Source organism: Podarcis pityusensis (genome assembly GCF_964106645.2).
Source record: "Podarcis pityusensis genome assembly, chromosome: 16".
Lineage (NCBI taxonomy): Eukaryota > Metazoa > Chordata > Lepidosauria > Squamata > Lacertidae > Podarcis > Podarcis pityusensis.
Window position 1 is genome coordinate 29,439,208 of NC_138041.1, and position 14,936 is coordinate 29,454,143.

The 14,936-nt window shown below is 45.5% G+C and overlaps 1 protein-coding gene across 1 annotated transcript in view; it reads right to left on the bottom strand.

The window, feature by feature from the left end:
• The window catches only part of PPIL2 (peptidylprolyl isomerase like 2), a 76,248-nt gene that overhangs the window by 22,197 nt on the left and 39,115 nt on the right, over positions 1-14,936 (bottom strand). The window contains exons 13-14 of the mRNA XM_080985190.1: positions 5,546-5,635; positions 3,463-3,496 (exon numbers count right to left, since the gene is read on the bottom strand). Of these exons, the coding sequence (XP_080841316.1) occupies positions 3,463-3,496; positions 5,546-5,635 (124 nt within the window). The remainder of the gene's footprint in view (positions 1-3,462; positions 3,497-5,545; positions 5,636-14,936) is intronic.

The window sequence follows — 14,936 nt, forward strand, 5'->3', positions numbered from 1 at the left end:
AGAGAGAGTTTGCTCTCTTTGTGTCTGTGATTTAGCCACACGGCTCTGAAGCATGCAATAAGAGTGATTCCCCCAAATTCACTCTGAATGATGGTGGCTGCTGGGAAGAGCTCCTTTCCAGAATCGCTTAAGCGGTGGCTTTGCAAAAGTTGCTACAAGCTCCGAGGGAGGGAACTGAGGCCCGCTAAGCCAGCAGGCGTACTCAAGTCGAATTCAAGGGAAGTGAGCAGAGATGGAAACAAGATGGAAACGTTGCCCTCAGTGTGGAGATAACTTATCTTCTTCTTTTTAAACAAAAGAAGAAGAATGAATCAAGTAAAGTCCCTTCTGGGCGTTCTATTGGCACTTGCAGTTCGGTTCCCTGCAATTCCTACTACGAGGATTTACAGTTTCCCCCCTCAGATGGTACTTGTGTCACGGCCCCAAACCGGGGGCCAAACATTCAAAGCACTATGACACCACTTCAAAAAGTCATGGCTTCCCCCAGAGAATTCTGGGGGCTATAATTGGTTAAGGTTGCTGTACCAGAGGTACAATTCCCATAGTGGTTTAAAATTCAACCCGTTTTCACAGAGAACTACGAAGCCACAACTGTTTAAAGTGGTGCTGCAGTGCTTTGTGTGTGCAGTGTGAATGAGGCCCAGGAATAACAGAATCACAGACGTGTACAGCTGGAAGGGGCCACAAGAGTCATCCAGTCCAACCCCTGCAATGCAGGAAACTTTCATCCAACATGGGGCTTGAACCCATGAGCCTGGGATTAAGAGTCTCATGCTCTACCGGCTGAGCTATCCAGCCTCATATGCAGTGTGCTACTCCAAAAGTAAGGGACACGGGTGGCGCTGTGGGTTAAACCGCAGAGCCTAGGACTTGCTGATCAGAAGGTCGGCGGTTCAAACGGGTGAGCTCCCGTTGTTCAGTCCCAGCTCCTGCCAACCTAGCAGTTCGAAAGCACATCAAAGTGCAAGTAGATAAATAGGTACCGCTCCGGCGAGAAGGTAAACACCGTTTCCATGCGCTGCTCTGGTTCGCCAGAAGCGGCTTAGTCATGCTGGCCACATGACCCGGAAGCTGTACGCCGGCTCCCTTGGCCAATAAAGCGAGATGAGCGCCGCAACCCCAGAGTTGTCCGCGACTGGATCTAATGGTCAGGGGTCCCTTTACCTTTACCTTTTACTCTAAAAGTAGCCTCAGGCTGAAGACTGATCTACTACCCGCTCCTTCCCACGTGGATCTGTTGGCACCAGAGCCTGCATCTGAATCCCTAGGAGACACTTCAGCCAGCAGACTCCGATTGGACCGCGACCCTTTGGGGGGGGGAAAGGACTGAGCGCTTGACCACATGATGGGCTTTAAAAGACATGTCAGAAAGCACCTGGTCCAAAGAGGTGAGTGGGGAGGCTGAATTTTGCCCCCAGGACCCCCAAGCCAGTGAACTAATCAGATAAGTCTTCAGCTTGCTTTATTACCTGCCCTGCAAATGTTTGGGTTGGACTAGATGGCCCTTGGGGGTCCCTTCCAACCCTATAGTTCTCTGATCTGCTATCTGCAAAAGAACCGTGGGCAACCTGAAAGCATACAAAGCATCTAGCAAGTCTAACGAGACAGATATTTGATGGCTCTTGCTCGGATGCGTCCTGAGTCACTGATTCTAAGAGATAGGACGGGTCAGCTGGGTTCAGGAGAGCGCCCTTGAGAATATAATAATAATAATTTATTATTTATACCCCGCCCATCTGGCTGAGTTTCCCCAGCCACTCTGGGCGGCTCCCAATCAAGTGTTAAAAACAGTACAGCGTTGGCTCACGCCCACTAGCATCCGCGTGGGGCTGGCTGCAGCCCCGCGCGATCAGGGGAATCCTCGGGCCGCATCACACCCTGGGCCAGCCAATTGGCTGGCTGCAGGGGCGGAGCTAGCTGGGTCATTTAAGGATGGCGCGGCCCGAGAACGCCCCTTTTCCTCTTCACTTTAGCCGCGGTTTCCCACCCACCCTCCCTCGAAAATATTAAAAATTTCCCTGAACAGGGCGTCTTCAGATGTCTTTTAAAGATAGGATAGCTGCTTATTTCCTTCACATCTGAAGGGAGGGTGTTCCACAGGGTGGGCGTCACTACCGAGAAGGCCCTCTGTCTGGTTCCCTGTAACCTCACTTCTCGCAATGAGAGAACCGCCAGAAGGCCCTCGGCGCTGGATCTCAGTGTCCAGGCTGAACGATGCGGGTGGAGACGCTCCTTCAGGTATACTGGACTGAGGCCGTTTAGGGCTTTAAAGGTCAGCACCAACACTTGCAGATCTCTCAGGACCGGTGTTATGTTGTCCCGGCGGCCACTCCCAGTCACCAGTCTAGCTGCTGCATTCTGGATTAATTGCAGTTTCTGGGTCACCTTCAAATGTAGCCCCACATAGAGCACGTTGCAGTAGTCCAAGTGGGAGATAACTAGAGCATGCACCACTCTGAAGAGGCAGTCCGCGGGCAGGTAGGGTCTTAGCCTGCGTACCAGCTGGAGCTGGTTCCCCACTTCATTCATGGGGCATCTGCCTTTGTCTATGCTGTTCTTGACCGCCTTTCAAGGTGTCCACACCAGCAAAGAAAGCAAGGGCAGATCTGGGGAGTGGGCAGGAAGATGCGGGGGGAGTATATGAGGAACAAGAAAACTTTTGTTCTTAACTTCACAACGCGATCGAGGGACTAATAGCAAGATTGAACTTGGATGGAACCGGCCATTCTTGAGCCAGGAGCAATTCCACAAACATCTCTTTCATTCTGAACATAACGAAGGCCTTGCTTGAAGCCAAAGCATCTCTCTCCGCCCCCATTCTGCAGTTCTCAAAATGACCTACTCTGGAGTGGGTTTGGGGGGAGTCAATGCAGCTAATGAACAGCAAACAATTTAAGAACTGCAGTTTGGGTGAGGTCTGTGGCTCAGAGAGCTGCTGCCAGTCAGTGTTGGCGGTGCTGAGCTAGAAAGACCAATGATGTATCTCGGTATTTCGTTCAACAATTAATTCAAGGCATGTGAATCATTACAATGAACCTGAAAACAAATCACATTTCCATTTCCTAAAATCCTAGAGGAAACAAGCTTTAACATTCTATAATGTAACCACTTGGGTTGTCAATAAAGCAAAGGGCCATCAAGGAATTCCAATTAGTCCCGTTAAGCTTAATGCTTCCATTCCAATAACCGAAAAATTCACCAAGCACACTTATCCTGCCAATTTGCTTTACCTAAAATAGTCTATCCCCTCCCCTTTCATAAATGGTAGGCATAAAAATATAAACAGTACGCTGAGCCTGAATTAAGCTTGTTGCACCCTGAAGTGTTGACTGTAAACAGAAGGGAGAAGCAGGCAGCCTGTTGCAACCACCGGCTGAAGGGGTTTCCAGCTTTAAAAGATGGGATTCATTTCAAATCATGAGCGACCCAACTGCAGGTAAGGAATCGACCCATTTTGCTTACCTGTTCCTGTTCCCGTTGGATCTCCTCCTTGGATCTGTGGAATCAAAAGATATAGAAGGTTTAGGGTGGGAAGAGGTGGGGAGAAAGGATGCAGATGGAATAATTGGATGCCAAGGAGGCAGAGCCGCTGTGGATGGGCAGACCCCGAGTCAAGGAGCTAGATTACTTGTTGTGGATAGGGTGGTACTCCCTTGGAAGGATCAAGTGTGCGGTCTGGGGGTACCCTGTATTCAGCTCTGTCATTGGTTGGCCACCATGAGAACAGGATCCTGAGAGACACAAGATTTGCCCACCCGGGAAGAATGGAAGATGAAGTTGATGGACTACATGGAACTGGCGGAAATGACTGGCAGAATCCAAGACCAGGGAGAAGAGTCGGTGGAAGAAGACTGGAAAAAGTTTAAAGACTATTTACAGAAATACTGTAAAATTAATGAATGTTAGAAAAATGTTGGAATGAAGTTATATGGCTTTAGTAGAAATGTTATAAGGAATTAAGTACAGATAGGTTAATAGAGCATTAAAGGAAAAAATAAGGTTAGAATGAGTTAAGATAATTATAGGATAGAAAACAGAGGAAGATGGAAAGGAATTGCTGAAATAATTAACAGAAGTGGAATACAAAAAGGGAGGTGTGAGGAGGCCGTGGAAATAATGAATGAAAGATGGGATAACGAAATTGTTTGATTTATTTTATTGTTTTTGTTTCGTTTTTGTTGATTTGATTTTGTTGAGTTGATTTTGTTGATTTGTTGTATTGTATTGTATTGTTTTTCTTTTTAATGTCTAAGTTTTTGGGGAAAAAATAAATATTATTATAAAAAAAAAAAGAGAGAGAACAGGATCCTGAGCTAGGTGGGCCACTGACCTGATCCAGCAGGTTCTTCTTATGTTCTAATGCAGCTGACTTTTAGAAGACATCTGAAGGCAGTCCTGTTTAGGGGAGTTTTTAATGTCTGATGTTTTATCATATTTTTAATACAGTGGTACCTCGGAAGTCAAACGTAATCTGTTCTGGAAGGACATTCGACCTCTGAAATGTCTGTTTTCCAAGGCGCGGCTTCTGATTGGCTCTTGCAAATAGGAAGAGCCAATCGGAAGCCACTTGTCTGCTGCGTTGGACATTCGGCTTCCGAAAAACGTTCAAAAACCAGAACACTTACTTCCGGGTTTTTGATGTTCGGGAGCTGAAATGTTCGGCAATGGAGACGATCGAAAACCGAGGTTTGACTGTTTTCTGTTGGGAGCCGCCCAGAGTGGCTGGGGAAGCCCAGCCAGATGGGCAGGGTATTAATAATAATAATAATAATAATAATAATAATGGCAGCAAGGGAATGGGACCCTTGCTTCCTCTCTTGTCTTTGCTCTAGTTATCCCCACAACAGAACCAACAGACAATGTGTGGGTTGTGTGGAACTGATGTATATGCACTGGCAATTTCATGTGCTAAAAGGTAATTATTGCTACATCTATATCCCTCCATTCCTCCTAGGAGCTCAAGGTGGCAGACATTGCTCTCCCCTTCTCCATTTCATCCTCGCAGAAACCCTGTGAGGTAGGTTAGGCTGAGAGATAGAGACTGGCCCAAGGTGAGCGCAGCAAGTGGAGATTTGAAACCTGGTCTTTGGGGTCCTGGTCTGGCACTCTTCGCACCAAGTCCCTTAGAGTAATGCAGTTCAGAGTCTGGCCTTTCATATCGCCCAGTGAACCCAAGTTTCAAATGTCACAAGCTATGGAGTCTGAATGAAAACTGAGCGATGACAACATTCTTCCTTCCTGAGTGCTTGGAAACGGCTGATGACAGCCTGACTTATTCAACGCAGGTTGCTAGGCAATCAGATGTTGCTCTTACTCCAGAAAAGTGATCTTGTTCTCAAGGAATATTCTCTTTCTATTAACATCAGCCTTATTTTTTTGTCTGTGGCAAATTCTAGTCCAGAAGGAGATTTGAAAAAAACACAACACACACACAAAACCCCCACAAAGAGTGAAAATTAATACCTCTTGACATAACTATAGTTCTCTGCTCTGGTCATAAAACATTGGAGATAAAAAAGCTTTCTCCCCCACTCCCAATACTCACCACAAAATTACGAATTGATCTGTGAAAAATAGTCCCGTCGTAGTAATTTTTCTTGCACAGTTTAATGAAGTTTTCACAGGTTTTAGGAGTCTGGAAAATAGTAAAAAAAAGCATTAGGCAATTGTAATTAAAGAATGTCTTTCACACAGTCAAAACAATGATTATGTGTTTCCATTCTTCTTTTTAACGCCCATTGTATCACACACACAATGACGCATTACCTGGCTGGAATTGTTCCGGTCTGATTTACCAAGCAAAACAATATTTCTACGCAGGTCTCAACGTATTCCTCCCCCCCCCCCAACAATATTGTAGACTATTTCCCATCAAACTAGCGCTAACATGTCTCTGTTCTTTATTCCCTCCTGCCAGCTTTCTATTTTACCATTTCAACAGCAATTTCTTTTCGGACGAAGTTGTACTAAACCTAGGCGAACTGTAATTCAGATGAAATCATGAACTTTCCCCTCCTGGAACTTTAAGAACCAAGACAAGTCCTGCTGGATCAGACCAAAGGCCCATCTAGTACAGTAATCTGTTCTCAAAGTAGTCTCTACTAGATGCCTCAGGGAATCCTCTAAGCAGGACGTTGAGTGCAATAGCACCCTACTTCCTGATCTTCCATAGCAATAGAATTCAGAGGCATAGTGCCTCTGATCTTGCTACATTCAACAGACCTGTAGGAAAAGAGGCAATCTTTCAAATATTTGTATGGCAGTAGATTCAACGCAGACAAAGTACCAGCACACAACTATGTAATTCTCTACCACAAGATGTAGTGATGGCCACCCACTTGGGTGGCTGTTAAAAAATTACAGAAATTCATAGAGGATATCAATGGCTGCTAGTCTTTATGGCTATATTATTTCCTCCAGGATCAGAGTTGCCATGTCTCTGAATACAAGTCACTGGGGAACAACAGCAGAAGATGGGCAATTGGGCTTCCTGGAGGCATCCAACTGGCTACAGAGGAAAACGCATCTCTGGATCCAACAGGCCTCTGGTCTGATCCAGCGGGGGATTCTTTGTGCATTCTTACGAGCACAACTAACTGTCTAACTGGATGACTCTGTTTTTAAGTGGTGAATGATGGCATAGTTGAAAGGGCAGATTAAGCAAGTATGTTCATTTTTGTCTGTGAATCAAAAAGAAAATAAGCAGCTTTTAGCAATAGCTGGTGCACAGCCTGTGATTTTTTTTTTAAAAAAGGAGCAACACAGTTGGGGCAATAAACACATTTTGCGATGACTCTCTTAAAAGGCAAGGAGGGGAGGAATGAAATTAGCTGGAAGCCGAAGTGCCTGTGAGAATACAAAGTCCCACTTCAGCAGTCTAGAAACCAATAACAAAACCTACCAGAGGTTGATAAGAGACAAATTGCTTCTTTACTTTGGAACTATTTTGTGGGCTGCAGCTTGGTAAATGAGGACAACCACTTCCCTGCAATTTCCCCCCTTCCTCCTGTAAAAAGCTATCAGTGCGTTCCCATGGCCACTGCGTGCATCGCGCAAGGCAGACAATGCTCCGGCAAGCAAGTGGTTTCTTAGCAACCTTATCAGAACGAAGCGCGGTTAGAAACCAGCCCAGGTTTCTTTTCCCTGTCGGAAAGAGAAGTCAATTTCATCCTTCCAGCAGGTACAGAAGTGACACCTTCATTCCTCAATTACGTAACAATCTTATGCTCTGAATCTTTCCTTTCCTTTCTTTCAAAGCAACAACAACAACCCAGCTGTCACTATATAATTGGACCCCACCTGAGAGGGTCCATAAGGAAGGAGGCAGTTTTGGTAGGGGGGTGTAAAGAGTATGGGTTGCTCGTGCGTAAGTTGCCGCCTCTCCTGGCTTTGTTGCCTTGTTAAACCTTTCAGTCTGGACAGCCCTTCACTTCGTGGCTGCCTCAGTCGCTAGCAGAATCCGTCAGTGGGCGTTTCTTAAACCTTTTCCAACATAGAAGTTGTTTGACACCCAGTCTCCTCCTACTCTCTCTGTGTGGAAGTCTTCTGCGCAGGGAGGGCGTGGGTAGCGGAGGACCCGTGCTCTCCCCACTGGTGTCCGGTGAAGAGTCTGGGAGCCCTCTCGCCGATTCCCCCATCTGCCCCTCTTTATTCCTGGTGTTGCGCTGAATTGCTTCCCCATCTGCTGAGCTGCCTCTCTCCCTGCTGGGCCCTTCTCCAGCATCATTTGAGAGCCTTCCCTCCGCCTCTAGCTCCGATGTCAGTTCCCTGACAGGGGGTCCCGAGTCATTTAGGACTTTAAAGGTGCTGTAACAAGCACCTTGAATGAGGCCCACAAATGAACTGAGAGCGGTTTTAAAACGGGGTTGCATGAGATCTAAACGGAACCTCAGCCAGTAATCTGGTTGCTGCTTTTTGAACCAACTGAAGTTTTTGAAGTCACCTTCAAGGGCACCCCATAAAAAAGTGCATTGCAATAATCCAGTCTGGGAATTAGCAGAGCATGAGTACTGTGGTCAAATAATCTTTGTCCAAGAGGGGTCATAACTGGTTGAATTCAGGAGCACCCCTAAGCTGTGAACCTGCTCCTTTCAGTACAACCCCACCCAGTGGCTCCTAGCGATGGTGTCTATGTCCTACCTCCACTGAATGCCACTCGCTGGAAATCACAGGTGAGGAGAGCGCTGCTGCACTCAAGACCTGTCTACAGGCTTCCTGTAGGCGTCAGGTTGGCCACTGTGAGAACAGAACGCTAGACTACATGGGCCTTTGGCTTGAGCCTGCTGCACGGCTTTTCTTATGTTCTTGTATACCATCTTTCTAAACCTCTAACTATTGATATCCTAGCTATTTCTCACTTATACAGTCATGCTCAAGCAATGACATCTGAATCTTTAGGTATGAATCAAGACAAGCACATGTACCTTACTGATGCGCCAACCAGGGATATCCCGTTCTTATATCAATGGCATTTATTTTCCACATTTTATTATTATTATTTTTTAAAGCATTTATTAATTTTCCAATAAGAACATCTAATTAACATATATCAAATCCAATCCAATCCAATTTTCCACATTTTATTATTTTTATTATTGCACATTTTATTATTTATTAATAAAGTAGTATCTTAGCTTCTAATACCAACAGATGCCGATATTAAGCCATGATCATCAGCCCACCTGTCAGTCCTTATTCCTGCTACCTTTAATCAACCAACCAATAAACTAATTATAGCCTGTAGCCTCATAAAAATACAGCCGTGTGGAATGCAACATGATAAACAGCAACAATGCAATAAAATCAACAAAAGCATCAATCAATAAAGATTGGTTGGCAATAATGAAACCCTCATTTCAAAGGTCTGTTTGAATACAGTTTTCAGAAGAGGTTCAGAAACAGGCAGGGATAATTCCTGTTAAACCTCTACTGGCAGGGACTTCCACATGGCAGGCTTGCCACGCTACAGAGGAAGGGTCTGGAACATGGAGTTTAGGTTCCATCTAGGTCTACTCTACTGTGTGTGTTATAATCTTCAGTGTTCCCCTATGTTTGTTGTTTTAATTTTAAAAACTCAGTGCAAGAAAGAAGACTAGGGCAAAACATCTCCCTGATGTGCTGGTTTTTTGTTTGTGCAAAGGTTTCTTTTTTTAAAAAGTAAATGGGAGCATTAAAAAAAAAAAGACCCCCCCCCACCCACTGGTTGAAGTGCTACAGTCAATTCTTGCCACCTTGGTCTACTACTATCATTCTACTGCACATGTGCAGGCCACAGGCAGGGATAACCCCAGGCAGGGAAAACCCCTGGGTGGGGTTTCACTGAAAGGAGCAGGTTCACAGCTTAGGGGTGCTCCTGAATTCAACCAGTTATGACCCCTCTTGGACAGAGATGATTTGGCCACAGTACTCCATGCTCTGCTAATTCCCAGACTGGATTATTGCAATGCACTTTTTTATGGGGTGCCCTTGAAGGTGACTTCAAAAACTTCAGTTGGTTCAAAAAGCAGCAACCAGATGGCAGATGAAAGTGATGGACTACATGGAACTGGCTGAGATGACCGGCAGAATTCGAGACCAGGGAGAAGGGTCGATGGAAGAAGATTGGAAAAAATTTAAAATATACCTTCAAAAATACTGCAATATAAAAGACTGTTAGAAAGAGGTTGGAAAAAGAAAATTAGGTCATTTTGGTAGATATGATATAAAGGATTAAGCAAAAATGAGTTGATGAAATTGACGAAACAGAGGAGGTTTAATTATATTATTTTAATTTAAAATACGTAAATGAAAATAAGGTTAGAAGGATTTGCTGGAAATACGATCTGAACTAGAATACAAAATTGGGAGGTGAGAGGAGGTCATGGAAATAAGTAAAGGGAAAAGGCTATGTAAAGGTTTAATCTGTTTTTGCTTTATTTTAACTTAATGCATTTTTATATTTTTTGTTAAGTCTTCTTTTTTATTCTATTTTATTGTTTATTTTAATCTTTTTATTTTTCGCTTTGTTGTGGTTAAAGTTTTCTTTGTATTTTGTATGGTTTTTCTTTCTCTCTTTTTTTTGTAACTTTAAACTTGGAATAAATATCATTTAAAAACAAAAAAACAAAAAGCAGCAACCAGATTACTGGCAGGGGTTCCGTTTAGATCTCATGCAACCCCGTTTTAAAACAGCTCTCAGTTCATTTGTGGGCCTCATTCAAGGTGCTTGTGATAGCACCTTTAAATGACTCAGGGACCCCCCCCCCCGAAAACTGCCTCCTTCCTTATGGACCCTCTCAGGTGGGGTCCAATTATATAGTGACAGCCGGGTTGTTGTTGTTGTTATTGTTGCTTTGAAAGAAAGTAAAGGAAAGATTCAGAGCATAAGATTGTTACGTAATTGAGGAATGAAGGAGTCACTTCTGTACCCGCTGGAAGGATGAAATTGGCTTCTCTTTCCGACAGGGAAAAGAAACCTGGGCTGGTTTCTAACCGCGCTTCGTTCTGATAAGTGCTTCATCAACTCTCAGGGGTCAAAAGAGAGTGCTATGCTCACACCTGCGTTATCACACCGCCACCATCATCAACACTGCAATGGATTTTTACATCTGTTGGATTTCAAATGGCTTTAAGCTGCTTTGGGAGCCAATCTTAACGGAAAAGCATGTGCAAATTAAACAGGCAAGCCTCGCTTGCAGCCAGGAGGCCGCGGCTCGAGCCAGACAAAATCCATGTATTCGCAGACATGCCAAGTCTACTGATTTTAGCATTTTCGCAAGTCGACTACTGACGTGCCTGCCTCTCTGCAGCCCCGCTGCTTTTTTATCGGTTGCCGGGGCTTTCAAAGGCAGAATGTGCCAGCAGTTCAGTCATTAGACCAAGAGCTTTGTTATCGCTGTGCGCCTGGGGGGCCCCTCTCCCCACCCCCTCACTTTCTCCAAGGGGATATTTTCAATCAATTCTGCCCAGCCAGCTGTCAGATACTGTGAGATACTGCAAAACCTTTGGACGTCAAAGATGGGGGGGCGGGTGCTTCAGGACTGTGGAGGGGGGGCCCTTTCGGCACTACCCAGTCACTGCTCTTCTTCTGTTAGTTACAAGCAGAATTGGAACTGACACTTGGCTGACACGGCTCGTATTCTGCCCAGTCAGGGTTTCCCAAACTTCTGAGTTCGTTGACCCCTTGATGAGCTTATAAAAGTTACCATCAACCCCAACCTGAATTCTTAGGATGCTGTTGGACTCCAGTTCCCAACAGTCCCAGTCAGCATGGCCAGTGGAGGGCAATGCCTGGAGGGCCACAGGCTCTGCTTCCCTGACATTAAGGGCTCACACTTGCTTTACAAGTAGGGGTCAGAAACCTCCTCCATCCTGAGCGCCACATTCCCTTCTGGGTATAACCTTCTGGGAGAGCAGGAACATGCCAGTGTGGGCGGGGCCAGAAACAAAAGAGGGTAGAGCCATGGATGTAAATTTTGACTCGAGTTTCTACATACAATACTCTCACACAGTGTTAGACACTCAAGAAATATAAACTAGGAGACAAATGGCTCTTTAAGCCAAGGCTACAGTCCCCAGACCCCTTCATGGATCACTGCCTTGCCGTGGCGAAGGGGCTTGAATAACTCAGAGAAGCTATGAACTATGCCATGCAGGGCACCCAAGATGAACAGGTCATAGTGGAGAGTTTTGACCAAACGTGATCCACCTGGAGCAGGAACCGGGAAGCCACTCCAGTATCCCTGCCAAGAAAACTCCATGGACAAAGACAACAGGCATAAAAAGCAATGACAAACCTAGACAGCATCTTAAAAAGTAGAGACATCACCTTGCCAACAAAGGTCCGTATAGTAAAAGCTATGGTTTTCCCAGTAGTGATGTATGGAAGTGAAAGCTGGACCATAAAGAAGGCTGATCGCCAAAGAATTGATGCTTTTGAATTATGGTGCTGGAGGAGACTCTTGAGAGTCCCATGGACTGCAAGAAGATCAAACCTATCCATTCTGAAGGAAATCAGCCCTGAGTGCTCACTGGAAGGACAGATCGTGAAGCTGAGGCTCCAATACTTTGGCCACCTCATGAGAAGAGAAGGCTCCCTGGAAAAGACCCTGATGTTGGGAAAGATGGAGACACAAGGAGAAGGGGACAACAGAGGACGAGATGATTGGATAGTGTTGTCGAAGCTACCAGCATGAGTTTGACCAAACTGCGGGAGGCAGTGGAAGACAGAAGTGCCTGGCGTGCTTTGGTCCATGGGGTCACGAAGAGTCAGACATGACTAAACGACTAAACAACAACAACAACACAGTCACCAAAACGGTAATATCCAGTTGCCAGTTTGGGGGCAAGGCAGGTAAAATACAGCTGATAGAATTCTACAGGATGTGGCATTAGCGTGTAAAAACAGTCAAGATGCAACGATCTCCAGATGGTTGCAAGTGGTCAAAAGCCAGGTGCATAATGTGCCTGACACCTGACTAATTTTGAACACTGCTCACACACCCCTCTTGATCCTCCATCTAAGCAAACAAGAGGCATGGTCAGAGTTGAAGGACCCATTCCAGCCAAGAAAATATATTCCAGGAGGGCATGAAGTGGAGCCAGAAGGGAGTGTGTAGCCTGGGAAAGCCCTAAGGGCCACACAGGGAGACTTGGAGGGCCACATTTGACCTTCAGGTCTGAGATTTGTCACCCCTCCTTTGAGTGCTCCTTGTAAAATGGAACATTTTTTCCACACCCACGAGCCGGGTCTGCTTCTCTCAACTGTCCTAGTTTCTCCTCCCCGCGAGATGCTCCATTGGCCCCAAAAAGACATCCTTCAGCAACACCTCACACTTCTTGGCTCATGAATACTTCACAAGTACAGGCCAGGCTCTTCTGTGTAGGCAAAAGGCTGTTTAAAATCTGGCCAGATTTCAACACTATAAAGGCGCGATAACAAGGCCAATAAAAGCTCTCAAGAATGCCATCCTGGAGGACTCTCTGTACAATGACAGCATGGGGATGGACTTGCTTCCCAGGAAATTTAGACCACCACCTGTCCTGCCAAGAACAGAAGCGGCCAGAGAACCAGTACAGCAACCCCTCAACTTACGTGCATTTGACCCGCACGATTTAAGCGTAACCCTTGAAACCAACCCCCTGTGTAAGATGACAGATGACTGTACGACTGTACAGTACCTTGGAAGTCAAACGGAATCCGTTCTGGAAGTCCGTTCGACTTCCAAAACGTTTGGAAACCAAGGTGCGGCTTTCGATTGGCTGCAGGAAGCTCCTGCGGCCAATCGGAAGCCGCATCAGAGGTTCAGGTTCCAAAGAACGTTCGAAAACCAGAACACTCACTTCCGGGTTTGCGGCGTTCGGGAGCCAAAATGTTCGAGTCGCAAGGCGTTCATCAACCAAGGTACAACTGTATCTGCATTGTGAAGCCCAGCTAAATAAATGAGGCCCCATCCGCACTACACATTTAAAGCAGTATGAAACCACTTTAAACATTCATGGCTTCCCCCAAAGAATCCTGTGAAACATAGTTTGTTACGGGTGCTGAGTCATGAGGAGGCTCCTCCTGCTGTCAGCTCACATAGTTACCCTTCCCAGAGCGGTTTAACAGCCAGCCCCTCTTCTCAGGGGAACTCTGGGAACTGTAGATCCGAGAGGGAAATGGCGGCCTCCCGACAACTCTCAGGACCCTTAACGAACGACACTATTTGAGTGGGAAGCCGTGTCTTTTCAAAGCAGTATGATGCTGCTTTAAATGCATAGTGCAGATGGTGCCTTACTCAAAACATAGACTGTTCATTCTGGTGCTGTTCCAAATAACTAATACCCTAGTATCCTTTGGCTTTCATCCTCTGCTTTCAATGTGACTCAGCGAATAAAGAGAAAAACTGGTCAGCATTAAAAACACTTGATGAAGTGTCCTGAGAACCACCCCGGCACAATGTGGTTCCAAAATGTTTGCATCACCCTGCCACATAGCTGACGACTCATCACGTGCTGAGTCGATACCACACAGGCCACCTGCCACTTGCATCCATCTGGGAGAAAAGCGCATAGATGGGTGGCTGGAGAAAAAACTGTCCCAAAACCTCATTGCTGCTCCCACCCATTTCTCCCTGGGGAGGCCCTTCTGGAAACTCATGGAATATTACCACCCTCCCCACCGCTGTTTTACAGTGGTTCTTCTGTATTATAATTCCATCGGCCTTTTAAATATTTCTTTTGTTTTTTGGACTACTTAAATTATACTGAGTTTTTTCAGTGTAAATAATGGCAGGCAGATTCCCCCATTAGGCCCACTTCCATTCCCCTTTTAAAGTCTCCCTGGGTTCTCACTGCAGGTAAGGCAGCCAGTAGATGGTAAAAAAATGTTCTAGAGCACATCCAGATAATTCATATTTAATTTGTATTTGATTTTTATGCATAAACTAAAAAAGACCAAAGCAGAAATTAATACCCCTGCAAGAAAACCTCTCTCTCTGTGTGTGCGTGTGTATGTGAGACACACACACATGGATATACACACACTGTATGTATATATAAATAAATAAATATACAAATACTGTATACACAATTATATCTCCAATGGTACATAATCATTCCAAATTTCCAAGCAAACTTCAGGAAGCTGTCAAAGAAGGCCTGCACTGGTAGCCTATATAATAAAATCCCACCATGTAGCCCGAAAAAGTTACCTATTAGCATGAATTGCCATTAGCATACGGTAATTTGGATAGCAAACCCTATAGATCAGAGAGGGGAACCTTTTCGCCTCAGCAGGTCAGATCTGCCTCGTGGGCCAAATTTAACAAGTGGGTAGTGTTGGAATGATGCCAGGTGACTGAGTGCTCTGAAGTTCTGGAAGATCCTGGAGCAATGTCTTAAAACAGCTGAGGCTTTGTCTCTAGTGCCCACCAGCTGATGGGCAGCAGAGTCTCAGCCTGCTTTCCCTTGCCAAT